This window comes from Tursiops truncatus, chromosome 9 (assembly GCF_011762595.2).
Source record: "Tursiops truncatus isolate mTurTru1 chromosome 9, mTurTru1.mat.Y, whole genome shotgun sequence".
NCBI classification, from domain to species: Eukaryota; Metazoa; Chordata; class Mammalia; order Artiodactyla; family Delphinidae; genus Tursiops; species Tursiops truncatus.
The window spans coordinates 11,474,488-11,491,816 of record NC_047042.1 but is presented as its reverse complement, the minus strand read 5'-3'; the positions used below and the strand labels follow the sequence as shown (position 1 = coordinate 11,491,816).

At 50.0% G+C, this 17,329-nt stretch overlaps 1 protein-coding gene across 3 annotated transcripts in view; it reads right to left on the bottom strand.

Moving 5' to 3' along the window:
- Positions 1–10,867: 10,867 nt before the first annotated feature.
- Positions 10,868–17,329, bottom strand: part of GLI3 (GLI family zinc finger 3) — a 286,977-nt gene continuing 280,515 nt past the window's right edge. For all 3 annotated transcript variants that reach the window (XM_033862873.2, XM_019940662.3, XM_073809535.1), the window contains 2 exons: positions 14,443–14,770; positions 10,868–13,542 (listed from right to left, as the gene is read on the bottom strand). In XM_033862873.2, the coding sequence (XP_033718764.1) occupies positions 11,210–13,542; positions 14,443–14,770 (2,661 nt within the window). In that variant the 3' untranslated portion in view covers positions 10,868–11,209. The remainder of the gene's footprint in view (positions 13,543–14,442; positions 14,771–17,329) is intronic.

The following is a 17,329-nucleotide window of genomic DNA, read 5'->3' as shown; positions in this document are numbered from 1 at the left end:
TCGCCGACTGTGTTAGTTGGGTACCTAGGCTAACACTGTTGGACCTACGGACAAATTGAACTTATGAACATGCTCTCGGAACGGAACTCGTTACAAGTCCGCAGAGGACTTGTAAATAAGTCATATTCTTTTGCTCTCCCAGGATTCAAAGATCTAAATTCTAGAGGGCTTCCCTGGTGGCGCAGTGGTTGAGAGTCTGCCTGCTGATGCAGGGGACACGGGTTCAAGCCCTGGTCTGGGAAGATCCCACATGCCGCGGAGCGGCTAGGCACGTGAGCCACAACTACTGAGCCTGCGCTCCGCAACGGGAGAGGCCGCGATAGTGAGAGGCCCGTGCACCGCGATGAAGAGTGGCTCCCGCTTGCCACAACTAGAGAAAGCCCTCGCACAGAAATGAAGACCCAATGCAGCCGAAATAAATTAATTAATTAATAAACTCCTACCCCCAGCATCTTCTTTAAAAAAAAAAAAAGATTAAATTCTAGCACTACTGTTTACCAGGAACCTGTTGCATCTCAGACGTTTGGGTAAAATACCGGCTTCAGTATTTGCTTCTGTGGACCTGTTGATTCCTCTGAGGTCGGTCTAGACGGAAATATCCTTTTAGTGTTCTGTTCTCAGTCTGAGAACTCTGACCCAGGTGCACACGTCTGTTGGCTTTGTGAGTCAAGAGTTGGCAAGCAGTCAGGTTGGCTGGCGGGTAAAGGCGTAAATGCATCCCTTTGTAAGATCCCTGGCTCTGGGGACCTCCATCTTCCTGTACATTGTGGGTCTCCTTTCCTGCACTTCAATCATGTGGAATCATTGCCCGGGTGAGGGAGAAACATGTGCATTGAATGCTCGCTGGTTCCTCCACATGCCAGGCATTTTTCTATCCACCATCTGAAGCCCTCCTCGTGATAACTCTGGGGTAGACAGAAATAACTAAGCCACATTTGCAGATGACACCACTGATGCTCAGAGGATGACATCTAGCTAGCGGAGGAGGTGCTGGCCCTCTGTCCCCATGCCAGCCAGGGCTGGCTCTTCTCTGGTGAGCCAGGACCTCAGAGCTGCCTTTCTAGGCATTTCCAAGGAGCTCTCTGTTGTGTAGTAAAGAATTTGGGGAGACTTAAGCCCTTGGGATCTCCCCAGTGATAACAGTGCTTCTGTTATTCACGAGCCCGTGGGATCACACTTGAGTTTATGTTCATGAGGTGACACTTGGTGTCTCCAAGGTGACTTCAGGGCTGGGGGCTGGTCACCAGAGAAACCAACCATGAAATCAGAGGGTTGGGACTTTGAGCCAGCCTGGCGTCTGGGCAGGGGATGGGGGCTGGAGATTGCTTTTAATCACGTGGCCACTGATTTGATCAATTGTGCCTACGTGATGAAACCTGGATAAAACCTCTGGGCGCCGAGGCTCAGTGGAGCTTCTCCGTGGGGGCCACACTGACGTGCCCAGAAGGTGACAGGCGCTGACTCCACACGTGGAGGAGCACGGAAGCTCTGCATTCAGGGTACCCCCAGAGACCTCAAGCTATACATCCCCTCCTTTGGCTCTTCCTGAGTTGCATCCTTTGTAATAAAACTGTAAACATAGTAGAGCACTTTCCTGAGTCGTGAGTCATTCTGGAGAATTATCGACCCGAGGGGTCACGGGAACGCCTACATTTGTCACTAGTCAGTCAGAAGTGCAAGTGACCTGGGGACCCCCTTGAACCTATGGCGGGCTTTCTGAAATGGGGGCAATTTTGTAGAAGACTGAGGTCTTAACGTATGGGATCTGTGCTAACATCACCATCCAGGGGGAGGGGCCAGCTGGGGGTGGGATCAGAGCAACCCCCTTGCCTGTACCCCTTTTGTACTTCTTCTTTGAAAGGGAAACCCTGTGTCTGAATGAAGCTGGAATCCTGGTGCACAAGGCCAGTAAGGAGGGACTGAAATCAGCTTATTTTCGAAAACCTTCCTTTTGGCTGAAAGTTAAGCCCAGTTGATTTAAGAGAGCCTCAGAACGCCTTTCCAACCAGCTGGAAGGCCGCCGTGTTGGAAGCCGTCGGCCTTTCAGTCGGAACAGTGGAAAGTGATACTAAATCGTCTAAAACTGCACAGCAAGTGAAGACAGCCCAGGTCGAGGCAACCCAAGGAAAGGCTGTTCCTTGACCTTCTGTCTTGAAAGTCAATGGAACATTCTGTTCTTCTCCCAACTGCCTTGGGATTCGGAGACAGTGTTGTTTGTTTGCCCTGCAGGTAGGGCAGAGGTAGTTGAAAAAGGATCACCCTGTTACCTGTTACTTCAATTCAAGGGATGCAGGAAGCTAAGCTGGAAGGGGAGGGAGCTTGGATGGGGTCCTTGGGGTTGCTTCTTTGCGTGAACTTCAGAGGAAATCTTTACCGGGATGGTTCATGACATCATCTGTGTGGGTGTGGATCAAGTGGGAGGTGTCCAGGGGCCTGGGTTCAAGGAGCAGCCAGTTTCTTAAATGTCACAGGGTTAAGAATGACTCTACCATGGATTTGTAACTGGTAGACACCCGGAGAGCCTGAGATAGTCAACGTGCAGGGGAAAGAAATCCTCTATCCGGGAGACTAGACCATCGCTGACCTGTAACGTACACGCTGGGCTTGTTTTGTTTGTTAGCCAATATTATTTTTCTTGCCTAACAAGTTTGATGCTTATTAAAACATTACCTCTGGGCAATGCATCTTGGGGTGTTTCGGATAAACATTTGGGGGCACCCAGAATCATCTTCAAATGAAAATGCAAGGATTTCTTGCCTTGACTCCCTGGGGACATGGCTACAGACCCTTATCTTGGTGGTCAGTGAAGCCAGCCTGGCTCCTTTCCTCTGCCCCCCAAGCCCTGGCCGGCCTCCATCCCCTCGCCTCCGCGGGGGAGGAGGAGAAGTGAGGTAGCTAGCTGCTCATCGCCGTCCAAACAGCAACGGAATTCCTTGGACTGGCTGTTCAGTACTCCTCTGCCAGCTGGCTGCCTCTCTTTCCTCTGGGAACTCAATGAATCACACCTCTGCAGTGCATTTGGCCCTTGCAAGCCCTGAGGGCTGCGGGCCTGCGCCTGCCAAATGGGAGGAGCCAGGGCCCAACTGCTGAGCACGGATCACATGGGCCGAGACTGAACACGGGAGGATTCCCAGCTGCGGGGGAAGATCTCTGATCTGGAGGCCCGCGGGGCTGCTCCAGGGGCAAGCTGACCCTTTCCCGTCTCCTTAGGGGTCCTTGTAGGAGTGCAGGGGCTCCAAGGCAGGCCCAGCAAAGAAGGAGAAGTCTGTGGGGTTCTCTCCTGCCTCCCTCCCCCTGGCCTCAGAGAAGATAAAGTTTCCTAAGCCCTCCAGCTGGTAGTCAGGGAAATTAGTAGACACCAGGGATGCACTGGGTCAAAAATACGACCAAACACATCTCTGGGGGCTTTTAGTTCAATGGTTCAGGCACAGAGAACCCGTGATATCCCTTTACCACTGGCATCAGAAGCCCTCATGCCAACTCCAGAGCTTTTTTCAAAGCAGGGACAGGCTAGGGGTTTAGCTGCTTCTAATTGGGGTGGCTGGGGAATCTTTCTTCAGCTAGAGCTTGACCAAGAAGTCCGATCAGACAGAAGCATCTCGGGAAGAGAGCACAGCCAATCCCCCCGCTTCCCTGCCCTGGCCCGGCAGTGGCTGTGGACCCGGCAGCCGCGGGCCTCTCTCCCGAGGGGCCGGCGCTGGGGCGAGGCTGGCCGGCTCTCCGGGTCTGCCAGTACTTCTTCCAGCTTGCTTGGCCAGCTTTCAGGCCACCTCACACGTACTCACAGAGCCCGGGCCTGGGAAATCTCCAGCAAAAGGGAAATTAGAAGCAAGAAGGAGGTGTGAGCTGAGCCCTGCAGAGCTGCCGTGGCAGGTGGGAAGCAGAGATAAGAGTGGGGAAGCACGCCTGTTACTTTGTTAAAATAGTCTCCTAATATGAAAATGTAAAAAAAAGAACAACCAAACCCTCTATGCACTCTTAACTGGAAATACCACATAAAGTTTCTTGTTCACTTGGTGACGAGCCAGTGGTGGAGAGCTCTGCTGGTCCCTGTTCTCCCTAGCACTCCAGCTCCCTTGGGCTTGCTCTGCCTTTGCAGGGCTGGGCTGGACCCCACCTCCTGGGGAATGGGAGGAAAATGGTGAGGGGCCCTCGCTTGCCCGCTCTCCTGTCTCCCTAAGGCACAGCAGCTCTGGGCTCTTCCTGTCTGAGTCCAAGGGCATTACCTCCACTCCCCCTCCCTTCCACATGCCACCCACCATCACCGCCAAAAGGTATTTAAGTTATTTTCCCCCCAAAGATCACAATCATCTCCCACCTGAGTCTTGTCCCCCGGTCAGTTGGATCTGGATCCTGTAGGCACGGAGCAGGCGGTGTGAACGGGTGAGCCTCACACGACTTCATGCTGTTCCCTCCTACCTTCCACTCCCTTCTTTACTGTCTACTCGTTCTGAAGGCCCAGTTCAAGGTCACTGGTCTTCCTGACACGTGCCAGACCATCCTGTGTCTTCACAGGTCTAAGTCACGGTTGAATTCCCTCAGCCTCGAGGTACCCATACCTCGCTTCTGTCTAAACCTGCCTGCATCCTTCAGTCCTTCCCTCATTTCCCTGGAGAAGCCTCCATCCCACGGTCCAGGTAGTTCCAATGATGCTTGCTTTGTTCACCGCGACATCAAGCACCCCCTCTCCTCTGCCTCTTTCCTATTGGATGATTAACACGGTCAAGCCTTTTGCATGAAAGAAGGAAGGAAGGGAGGGAAGAAAGAAAGAAGGGAAAAAGGAAAAATGGAAGAAAGGAAGGGGAACAACTACAAGAAAAATCCAACTTTCCACCTCTCCAGTCTCTTTCCCTTGGAGTTAATGTATTTCATACTCTCCGAGGTGCCCATGACACCACTGCAATTGTAATCTGTCTCTTAGAGGATAGGAAGCATGATGTCACAGCTTAATTGCATGCTTGCTTTTTTATCAGTATGCGGGCCTCTCACTGCTGTGGCCTCTCCTGTTGCAGAGCACAGGCTCCGGATGCGCAGGCTCAGTGGCCATGGCTTACGGGCCCAGCCGCTCCGCGGCATGTGGGATCCTCCCGGACCGGGGCACGAACCCATGTCCCCTGCATCGGCAGGCGGACTCTCATCCACTGCGCCACCAGGGAAGCCCCTCAGTCTCCCTCTTGTTCAATCCCTGTGCCTGTTAATGGTGCTCTTATCCTTTGCTTCATCTCTCTCCTGTATACCACAGGCTCCCAAGTCTGGGTTGGTACTTAAATCTCTCTTCCGGGCACCTGCCTACAGTATGTGTCTCCTTGTATTTTCACTCCTTAAGCCAGAACTTCTCAATCTGGAATTATTTTCTCTCCAAGGGACATGTAGCTATGTCCAGAGACATTTTTGGATGTTACAACTTGGGGGTAGTGCGTACTGGCTAGGGATGCCACTAAACATCCTACAGTACATGGGACACTCCCCCACCACAAAGAATCCTCTGGCCCCAAATGTCAACAATCCCGAGGTTGAGAAGCCCGGCCATATGCACCTCAGATGGATAACGCCCCAAACGGAACCTGCCCTTGAGTGTCTTCTTGTTATGGCACGCCGTTGTATTCTGTGGTTACATGTCTGTCCCTCTCACTGCGACACAAGCCTACGGATCCGCTGCTTTATTCATCTTCCCGTCTCCAGTCCCTAGCAGGGAATCTGAATGGGATAGTAGACATCAAGGCAGCGCTGCTGAACGAATGGAATGTGTAACTCTTGTCTGTCTAATATCCCCAGATAAACTGTAAGTTCTCTGAAGGCGGAGACCATCATAACCTACCGCTGGGCATTGAGGAAGGTTGGAAGCTCTAAGGGAGGGAGTGGAAGATTCAGGGAAGGGTGAGAAAATTTGGAGAACCTAAGATTCCATGCCTCTGCTGGGTGAGTATGGGCCACAAACCATATGGAAAGAAAGAAAAAAAAAAGCCTAAAACCAGATTCTATTCTAGATTCTATGACTATTCCTAAAAATAGTAAAGAGTTTGAATAACTAGGTAGAGAAGGCATAAACCAGGTTTATGCTGGTAAACTGAAATTTTAAGAAAGCTAACATTAAAGGAGAGATTAGCTCAGGTTGTATTTGGAATAGTGATTATACCATAAAGTAAAACCTGTGAAAATTAATGAAAGGGAAACCTCAAAGAAAACTGGAGTACAGAATACTACCACTCCTTGTCAATTACCCCAAACAGGAAGATGTCAATTACAGACCCCCATAGGAAGAGACAACCTTGTACTCCCAAACAGGAAGTACAACAACTTTACTGCTCCAGTAGGAAGAAGGAAGATTTTCTTCCCGACCATGAACAAATGCAGCTCAGCCAACAAGGGGCCGTCATCATCCCAATGCTCACTTTCCTCCAGTGAACTTTCATTTTTCTCTCGTTAATGACTTTCTTGTCCCACTCTCTTTTCCATAAAAGCCTTCCATTTTGCGCAAACCTAGGCGTCTCTCTCTGCCTCCTAGAGGATATGGTGCTCCACTCATGAGCAGTTTAATAGAGCCAATTAGATCTTCAGATTTACTCAGTTGAATTTTTTTTTTTTTTAACAAACCAAAGGGGGAAAACTGCCAAGAAAATAAAGAGAAAGCCATGGAGGAAAAAAAGGGATGAATAAGATGTTTTGGCACTTGGTTAAAATTTTCCATCTTAATACCGGAATTCTCCTGTCATATTCTTTTCTGGGTAACACATAACATCTTGGAACCAAAATTACTTAATATAAATCTTTATGAAATACCAAATGGATTGCAGCTTTGCCATTTTACCTGACTCTGCCTCCTTCACATCTCCTTTACAGGAGGCATCTTTTAAACAAAGCTGTGAGTCGTACCTGCGGTCTGCTCACATGAACTTACAGGAGTCTGTCATACGCCTCATTCCCAGGAGTGTCCCATTTCATACTTTTTCCTTCTGTTAGCCTCATTTGTCTTATTTATTTTAACTTGCTACCTCGTACGCGTCTTTGTAAGCTGACAATTTATACCTAAGACAGGGCATAAGTTCCTATTTTTTTCTGAACGCATTTGGACACCTTATGGGAAGGATCTAGTTATGAAAGCAAAGAATTTTGGATTTATGGGAGGAAATTCTCCTTCGTGAATGAGAAAAGCATGAAACATCCCTATGACTGGACGATCTCTGCTATAGGACAAGGAGAGAAACATTCACCACCCACGGGACAGGAGGTTCCCTGAGACAGTGCTATTGCACCTGTGTGTGTGTGTGCACCTGTGTATGAGGGCTGCACCCATCTCTGTAGCCCTGTGATAGTGACAACCAGGACCACCTGTCCTTCTCAGAAACAACCAATGCCTTCAGCTGGTGGCTCAAAAGACACCTGATACTACTCAGGAAGAGGAAGGGAACTCTTTTGGAGTCTTTTATAGTGATCTGGAGAAAACTATCGCAAGCTGACAAGAAAAGACAAATGAGAGAAATAGCTTATGTTTCTGTCTGATGTCAGTTATTAAAAACCACATAAAGGTAGGCTTCTACCATGTCAGATTTTCTCTTGACATGTGGTAGGGTATCTCTGAAATGAGAGGATAATATATAAAAGAGGGACAAGTTTTTAGACATTAAACCTATTCATGTCTTTCCTCCTAGAGTTTGGCAGAGAGAAAATTAAGAAAATCAGTCCAGGTTACAACTGGTGTGCCTCCCAGGTCCCCTGTCCTCACACCCTAGCAGGGTGTACTGCCCCATTCTCCATCTTTGGGATGAGGAATCTGGGTCTCAGAGCAAAAGTTCCCTCTGCGTGTGTGTGTGTGTGTGTGTGTGTGTGTGTGTGTCGGGGGTCAGGGGGCCTGGGTCTAAACAGGTTCTGGATTTTTCCAAAGAAAGCCCTTTTCCCATTCAACTGTGAATTAAATAAACCACCTACAAGAAATTTCAGTACAAAGAGTTTTTTATTGACATTGTAAGAAACATTGTTCTTTCTCTTTGTTATAAAAAGACTAAGTGGTTCTGAAAGCAAAAGTAGAGTCCATCTGTGGCGGGGCTGCAGCCCCGGGCTAGAGGTGGGCGCGGGTGGGCATTGCACGGGCTGCAGGCTAATCCGAGGAAGGCCCGGGGCCGGCCACATCCAAACACTATGCCTACAATACTTAAATGTATTTACACGTGTTTCTTTTAAAAAAAGGATTACACATTTTATTTTTTAAAAAATCTAAAAAAGGTGAAAACAATGAACTCGTATTTTATCTTACACGTTTGCAGGATACACAACAGTAACTTGTCAGAAGAGGACATCCTCCTATCAGTTCAAAACAACATGGGAAGCCAGGTTACAAGACAGCTCAGACTCTGCTACAATCGTGTGCTCTTGTCTGGGGAGCACGCAGCCTCGAGCCCTGACTGGGCAACACCACGTGGTCCCTCGCTTCGACAACATTAACATAAAATAAGGCACATACATCGCAAGAATCGAAACTCTGCAGCTCAAGAGGGTGAGCCAGTGAGTGAGGAGCAGGGACAGTCTGATTAGTTCTTTAGAAAACAAAATGGATTCGACATGCTTAACATGGATGCCAAACGGCGGTACCGTGTATAAGCCTGCATTAAAAAGTAGCCAGGGCCCTAGAGAGTTGGCGTTATCTCCCTAAATGCAAGGGACAGGGAAGTGGAGAGAAGACTGGAGGCTGGGGATGGGTTCCATCACAGGAGATGCCAAGTCTACAGAGATCCATGTCCAGACGGGACACTTGTAAGTGGCCCCAGATCTTCCTTACACTATCACAACAGATTGAAAACATACACTTTCCTCTTCCACCTCTCCTTTCCTCCATCTTTCTGAGATTTCCATACTGAGAGAAGCCAAATACTGAGCTGAAGCATGAGTGTCTCCTGCAAATCTGAAGGCGGGAGCAAAGAAAACAAAGTATGAAAAGAAAAAGATAGGGGGTAACCCGGAGAATCACCAGAAACCAAAGGAAAAACAGAGGCACGAGGTGACAACCGTGCTCATCCCAGGCTCCATCCATCCTTCCATGTAGTGGCAAAGGTGACATGGGAAATTATAGCAATTGATAAATGCAGGACACATCTAGGAATGCTACTGGGGAAAGGATTCAGATGGAGGAGAAGGAAGACAGGGATTGGATTAAGCCACAGGGGCGTGCGAGCTCAGACCAGGACCTGGAGATTTTGAGTTCGTGGCAAAAACAAGATTCATGGAATGGATTACTGATTTTGTAACCAGATCATGACCTGTTTGAAGAACACAGAAAATGCCTTGATCTTTCCATTGAAAAGTGGTAGAGACTCAACTCTCCTCGCTCAGATCACTACTTGTCTTTTGATTTTAGACTCTGTTCTGAAGTGGATGTTTCCTTTGATTTAAATGTAGGTGTTGCACGGGGAAGGGAGTGGGGATGGTCGGAGAACCTCAGCATCTCTCTGCTTTCATTTACTTGAAAGCAAACCGACTGTCTTAGCCAAAGTCCCAAAGGGCAATTTTACTTCCACACTGAGATTCTTGGTCCAAATGAGAGAACGTAAACATGAGAAAAATGGACTGCTCCTAGTATTCTTTCTATTTAATACTTTTATTTGATTTTGTCTAATACTCATTTAAATGGCAGGAATAAAGGGAAAAAGCCACATAATGGACTCATGAATCACTTTGGAAAAATCCAACTCCAGGGTCAAGGGGACAGAATACAGCAGGTAGCCTGAGGTGTCGATGTTTTATTTTCATAGCTTACGTAGTTTTAAAAGTAAAATGCTGGATAATCCACATACTCTGTGCACACCTAGTATGTCTTTTATGTGTAGCAACTGCACCTGAGGAGTAGTTGCACTTTTTAAATCTTTAAATGTTTTAATCCAAAAAAGTCCAGATTAAGTCCACATGAAGGACAAACTGCATACAACACTTAACTTCTTAAATGGATGCATCACTTCATAGATAGGGTGCAAAAGAAAGGTATCCACACAGCTACAATACTTCTTCCCCAGTGCTTTTAAATACTAAAAATATTTGAAGCGATTTATTCCAAATATCTTTGTGAGCTTTTTTCTTTTACAACCAAGTTTTATAAATCCCCTAAAATAGGGCACTTAGAATAGAAATACTCCTTCACGATAGTGGAATTAACATATGTTAATGACATAGCCAGTTGTGGGGTCAAGTACCTATATACTCAGAACTAGATATCATCAATTCTCAGTTATCTATGAAAATGGGGCAAGAGATGGAACTATCAACAAATACGCAAACCCACAAATATTCCCCAAACAAATTCTCCACGGTTGCTTGAATCTCCAGTCCACCTACCTTCTTACCAGAACAGATGAAAGTAACAGCATATGTCTGAGTGTCACCCAGCGCCCTTCCCCGTCTCCCTGGAAGAGCACTGAACATTCATGGACAGAAAGAGAGACAGGAGGCAAGGTCGTACAGACGTACCCACCCCAAGCTCACGTATGGACAGGAAGAATTTTAAACCCCAGTGGTGGGCACACCATGTCATGTGCAGGAGTCCCAAATTTCGACCTGTGTGTATCTGTCTAAAGCATGCTCTGAACTGAACTGTGGGCAAGGAGCGCCTCAAAAACCTGTGACCTCTGATACAGTACACTCACAAGAGATTCCCGAACTCCCTCTCCATGTTCTGATTCTCGTGCCCAGTGTGGGAATTAAAAAACAAAAGAAACAAAACACGAAAACAAACGTTGAACACACGTAAAGGAAAATGGAAAAAAGCTGGAAGTGTAACCCCTTGGTCACAAGCACACCAGTTCCTATTTCCTTGGAGTAACAGAGAAACATGTCAAATCCTTTCATCTGCCCTCTCTCCAGAAAGAAAGAAAGAACATGCACATCACACACTTACACCGGTTTACTAAAAAAAAAAGGAGGGGGGCAGGCTTACAGTTTTTAAAAAAAGAGGGTGTTTCGAGTGTAACAATACTGATTCAAAACTGAAATGGAAGACAGTTTCTCCCTAGAATACTTTAGGGTTTTTCAGAGTCCTTTTCCATAAAAGGAATATACTTGAAACACATCCCAGTTAGGTGAGATGAGATTGCTAAAACATATACAGAACTAAAAAAAACAAAAACGAAACAGCCAAAAAAAAAAAAAAAAAGGGTCAATTTAATCTTTTAAACTCCTAAAGTTTCAGGTCTCTTGGCAGTCTTTTTTTTTTTTTTCCCCCTAATGCCTACTGCATAACTGCAAGGAATTTGCTTTCTTCCGCGAGGGAAGTCAGCAGAGAACTCATGTCCCCGATTGCCATGTTGGTGGTGCTCAGAGACAGAGCTGGCAACGGGAGGGCGGCGCGTGGCGTGGTGAGGCGGGACGAGCTATGAGAAAGGTTCTGAATGATACTGGGGCTCAGGGCTCCTGACATCAGGCTGGCGTGGTCCGCGTCATCTATGATAGCATCGAAATCAATCTGCACCCCTTCCAGGTCGTGGCTGTCGAGGCTGTCCACTGTGCTCGTCACCTGGTTAGCACCTGGGGAGAGTAATTCAGAGTTTTCGGCGCTCGCCCCCTGGAGCAGGCAGTTGGCTTCTGACACGGAGAAGGACCCAGTTTTCATGTCTTGCTGACCGAAGCCAATGGTTTGGTCATAGAACTGACCAGAGTAACTCTGCACATTCGAATAGAGCTGATGGGGCTGCCCTGGCATCTCCATCTTGATGCCATTCACCCTGCAGGTCTGACTTGGGTCACTGAGCTGTCCTGGCTGCAGAGCGAGGCCGCCCCTCGGCCCAGCCTGGCGCCGGCTGCCCCCGTAGCTGGCACACGGCTGGTAGCCCCTGACGGCTGCCAGGCTCGACGGCTGGATGCCGGTGCTGGGAGGCCCTGGCAGGCCGCTTTCTGGCCCTTGATAGACGTGGATATGTGAGGTAGCGCTACCGTGCCCCAGCATGTGCTGCCCGGGGCGGCCTGCCCCCTGGGGGTGCATGCCGTCACTGAGGAGCTGATGCGCCAGGTACCCCTGTCCCACCGGGTCTGGGCTGGGCATGCCGTTCACCGTGCTGCCAGCTGACTCGTTCGGTGCCGACAGGCCAAAATCCGGCTGGCTCCCGCTCCCTTGCACGGGGATGCTTTTCAGCTTTGCTGCCTGCATCCCGGCACCGCAGGCCCCGTCGAGCAAGCTGGGCTGCCGGGCCAGGCAGTTCCCATACTGCTGGGCCTTATAGGGCTGTTCGTGGAAGGCGTTCCCGTTGGTGCCCGCAGCTCCGCCGCCGCCGCCGCCGTGGCTCACCAAGTGCTCCGGGCCCCCGAAGGAGCCGCCGTGCTCCCCGGGGGTCGGATACCCCCCAGTCGGGCCAGCCCCGCTCCTCAAGGGATTCTGTGGGTGGACGCCCACGTGGCTGTACAACCCGAAGGCGCGGGCGTGCTGCGCTGTGGACCGCTGGCCGCATTTCAGCTTGGAGGAGGACAGGTCGGCGCTGCCTGAGCTGACTTCGTTCCACTGAATGGGCAGGTCGGATTTACCGGCATCAGTGCAGGGCGGCTCCAGCCCGCGATACTGCTGGCTGGCGTGGCTGCCGGGCAGCCCAAGGGGGTCAAAGTCGCCGGGCCCGCTCCCCAAGCCGGGCCCGTGGGGGACTTTGCTGTCATCAGAGACGGTGCCCGGGAAGTGCTGCCCATACCCGACTGGGTTCTGGGAATTTAAATACTGCACCACGTCGTCGGGCAGGAGATCCTCATCGTTCAGGCCCACATCGGCGTCCATGGCCAGGGACTCCAGGGTGACGTTCTCAGAAATGCTCGGGGGACAGGGAGACGCGTGGAAGTGTCGGGACTGGCCCCCGTCTGGCCGCGTGTAGTTCTGAAGCACTAGATTACGCTTCTCCAGGGATGGAGGCAACACCGGAGGGTTGAAGCTGTTAAGGCTGTTGAACCGCTGCACCCGGGGCAGGGAGAGGCTCTCGGACGCCGTCCGCACCGGGTCGCTGGCTCTTCTCACGCTATTGCCCAGCGCATCCTGGGGCAGCAGCGGGCGCCGGCCGTACCCGTGCGCGCCACCGTCGCTGCATCTCCGGGGAGGATGTACGGGAGGCAGGGTCCCCGCGGGCTCCCTGCCATCGCCCAGCAGGGCCATCCGGGTCTTGAGACTCATTCTCTCCATGTTGGGCAGCGGGGTGGGCGGCGGACCGCCCGTGGCAGCGGCGTACTTGGCCTTCAGGCGGTACTGCTGGGCGGGCGTGAGGCTGAGCAGGCTGGGCAGGCCGTCGCCCTGGCTGGCCTCGCTGGACCTGCGCGAGGCGTCGGTGGAGATGGGGTCGTAGGAGTCGGCCACGCTCACGTTCTGGGGCCGCCCCTCGGCCTGGGACGCCTCGCTGGACCGGCGGCTGGAGAAGCAAGGCGAGATGCCGGAGGAGCGGCGGCTGCTCAGGTAGGCGGAGCTGATGGTGCTGGCGCTGCTGTCTCTCCGGTTGAGCAGGTTCAGCATGGTGATGTCCACCCCAGAAAGGTCGCTTCTGTTCGGGAGAAGGGGCGGGGGCCCGCCCAGACTGCAGCTGGTACTGGGCTGCGTGCCTGCACAGAAAGCCGGGGAGACAGGGGTTCATTTCAGGATGACTTAACACAGGTGTCGGCGAACAGTGACTCTTTTCGGTTTCTGGGGCCGGGCGGCCTCGGCCAAGGTTACCCATCGCTGCCCTGCAGCACCAAAGGGCCTGGGGACAGTAGTAAAGGGGTGGGTGAGGCTGGGTGCCAATAAAACTTTATTTACAAGAGCAGGTGGGAGCTGTACATGGCCCACGCCTGGTTTAAAGAAAACAGGAACAACTCCCTGGATGAGTTAAGCTCCTTCACTGGTGCAGTGTAAGGGCCAAGTGAAGGGTCCCTGGAAGTATATACAGTGCTCAAGTTATAGGAAGTACCAGGGCAGAAGGCATATATGTAAGCTCAGGGCTTCTCCATGACATCCTATGCGGGTGTAGCGCACCTGAGCAGGTAGGGTGGGGGAGGTTCACCCTTGGGCTATGTTGCAGATTTTGAGTGTGATCTCAGAAACACAAACTGACTGGGGGCCGACGGTGACAAAGTGGGCTTGCCTTTCTCTGAACTAGGCCATCAGTCACAGTGGCTGCTGACTTCCTGGCTGCAGACTATGGAAGCCAGAGACAGGTGCTAACCCGGGATGCCTCTGTGGCTGGGATTTCCTTCCCCTGGTCTGAGAGGTATGATTTCACCATCAGAATACGAGTCATGCACAGTCTTACTTTTCATTTCAGGATTAACCTCTTACTGCCTGCTTTTAAAACATGGACTCTCCAGAAAGGCAACACTAATATTTATGGTTCCAGCATCATTTTAGGGCTGGTGGGGAAACAAGCAAATGCAAAAACCAAGGGCCCGGGTCTGCTTAGTGCTCCGGCTGCCCCTGAGAGAACAGAAAACCCTGCGCAGACACGAGGACTGGCCAGAGCTCACCGTTTCCTATGAGAGGAGAGACCGCAGGGGCTTTGGGGGGTAGAATGGGATGCAGTCGCGGAAGCATTCCATTCACTTGTTTGAGTCTCTCTAGCTTGACGTGCTCCATCCATTTGGTCCCTGCCGGGTTCCTCCGGGCTTGCAAAGCGAGGGCTGTGGTTGCAGTGGAAATGGTCGAGTCCATGATTGGGGTTTCGTCAATGGCACTGAGGTCGCCCATACCACCTCCATCGGTTACAGGAAGCTCGAGCCCACTGTTGGAATAGTTGCTGATGGGGGACTGCTGGCTGCTGCATGAAGACTGACCACCAGGGCTTGGCTGAGATGTCTGTGCGGTCAAGAGGAAAGGAAAGAAAGGTCAGCCGAATGATAAAGGCCAGGGAGCGGAGGACGAGAGATCACGCAGACCAAGTCCTGCGGGATTCTCAGTGGGTGGGATGAGGAGAACTACGTTCCGGTGAGTGGAGGTGGCCTCCCTCAGCCTCAGTGACCGCGCCGCCGGCGGACGTGCAGCGGAGGAGATGGACAGCGGGGGTGCCGGATATGATGTATCAGCCATGGAACCCTGCCCCAAATGCCGGCTCTGCATCACACTTCCTTGTTGGTTCCCACCCCACCTCCATGACTTTATCCTTTGGGCAAATTACTTAGCCACTCTAAACGTCAGTTTGCTTATCCAGAAAATGGGGACAACTTATTTATCCTAGGGATTGTTGTGGGAAAGAGGTGTAAAGCCCTGAAAACACACAAAGTTCAAAAAAACCTGGATGACAGTAATTAATTGGCTCGGAGAGCGTTAGCAGTTATTATAATCGCTTTAGTCCTCGGAATATATGTTCCAAGAGCACACGTTAACTCCCCTCCAGCCAGCCCCTCTATACTATTCCAGGCTGTTGTAACCTCTCTACTTTCCTTCTACATTTTCTTGCTTTGTAGAACTCCAAGCAGGGTGTAGGTAAAAGCAGTTGTGAGAGGGAAAACTTCAATCACTTGGCTTCTGCTATAGCCAGAGAGGATCCGCATTGCACTAGGAGAATTGGGCCCGGTTTCCCTAACCCCAACCAAGTGGACTGGGTAAGCCAGTTCTGCAACTCGATGGGAACTTAATCTGGTCCACTGGTTCTCAGGGAGAGAACGCCCTCCACGGGCCCCTGGCCGTGGGGACTGGAAAGCTCACTGTCTCCACATTTGGGAGCCCTCTATAGAATGGCCTGCATTGAGCAGTCCACACAACCTGGAACTGGCCCATCTAAAATTCCAGTGGTGCCCTGGTGGATAAACATTCTAATCCTTTAGGCAGAGATAAGAAAAGTGATGTTCAGAGAAGTTCAGTGACTGCCCAAAGTCACAAAGCGAACATTGTGATGACCTAGACTCCCAGACCGGCCTCCCTTCCATTCTTCTGTAGCACCCTCTCCGGTGTTACCTAAAAACTAAAGCCTGACAGCAGCCCAAGAGCAGGGACAGATAACTATACACACTCCAGTATAGACGGCTGTGGTCTCTGGTGGAACCACAGCGCTGTCAGCAAGGGGTCTGGACACAGTCATTTTCCGTGGAACGGTTTTTCTGAGAACACAGTACATACACCCAAGCAAATGAACACTTTCTAAGCGAGCACCACATGGTACACTAAGCGTGTCCTGGGCAACCAAGCAGAGAAAAATAAGATACACAAATGTGATCGTGAATGCATGAAGCCTGTCTTACGTTTTTGCTTCTGCAGTGTCCTGAACGGCCAGACCACCTGCTCCTTCGCAGAGAACTTAGATCATCCAGGGCTTTGGATGTCTTTTACGCTTGGATTGTCAAATCAGCATGTGTGTGTGTGGATGTGAATCTGTGTGTATGTACACACGCACATGCAGGCTCACACTTCCACAGGGCCTGGAAGAAGGCTCACACGCACCTACAATTAGAAAATGCGTAAAGGAGCGCAGACGTTTCAATATAGATTAAATTGCCCACAAGTGTATTCAGATCTTGCTCTAAGAAGGTGGTGCACGTCTGGTCCAAGCATAAATTTACACTAGTCAATATGACAATTAAATAGTCTTTGAGAACATCTGCTTGGCCGGCCCCAGTGTGATTTATCATGAAAACCTAGACAAATAGAATGATGGATTTCAACATCTAACTCCACATTTCCACATGCTGAATGTTCAAAACACATCACTTCTATGTTGGAAACATATCTGAGTAACGTCCACTACTAAAAATATCACAAAGGACAAAGACGAAAGAAAAGTGAAACAAATAAAAGTTAAATGAAAACAAAACAAAGAGAGCAGAGAAGCCAAAATTCCCTCACCTTATTACCCACTGTCCTTAGGAAGTGAGAAGAAGACATTTAGGAGCATTACACAGAAGAGAAGTTGGAATAATAAGAAAAAAAGGAGAAAGAATTTAATTTATAGCATGATGAGCAAATCAAAGACAAGTTTTTGAAGAAAGAATATTAGAAATGTATTTCTGTACCTTAGTAAATGCCTATGAAGATATCTACTTATATTTACATGTGTGTGTACATATTCATAAAATGGTCTCCCGTGGAAATTTGAGCCTCAGTTTCCACACCGGTAATATAAGGGGTCTAGTCTCAGTCTCTGTGAACTCTTTCCAGCCCTTTGTTTCTATGATTTAATTATTTTACAAAATATTTCACATCTTGGAGAACCTCAGATGTCACTGAGCAAAATCACTGTAAATTTTTTTTTTTTTTTTTTTTTTTTTTGTGGTACGCGGACCTCTCACTGTTGCGGCCTCTCCCGTTGCGGAGCACAGGCTCCGGACGCGCAGGCTCAGCGGCCATGGCTCACGGGCCCAGCCGCTCCGCGGCATGTGGGATCTTCCCAGACCGGGGCATGAACCCGTGTCCCCTGCATCG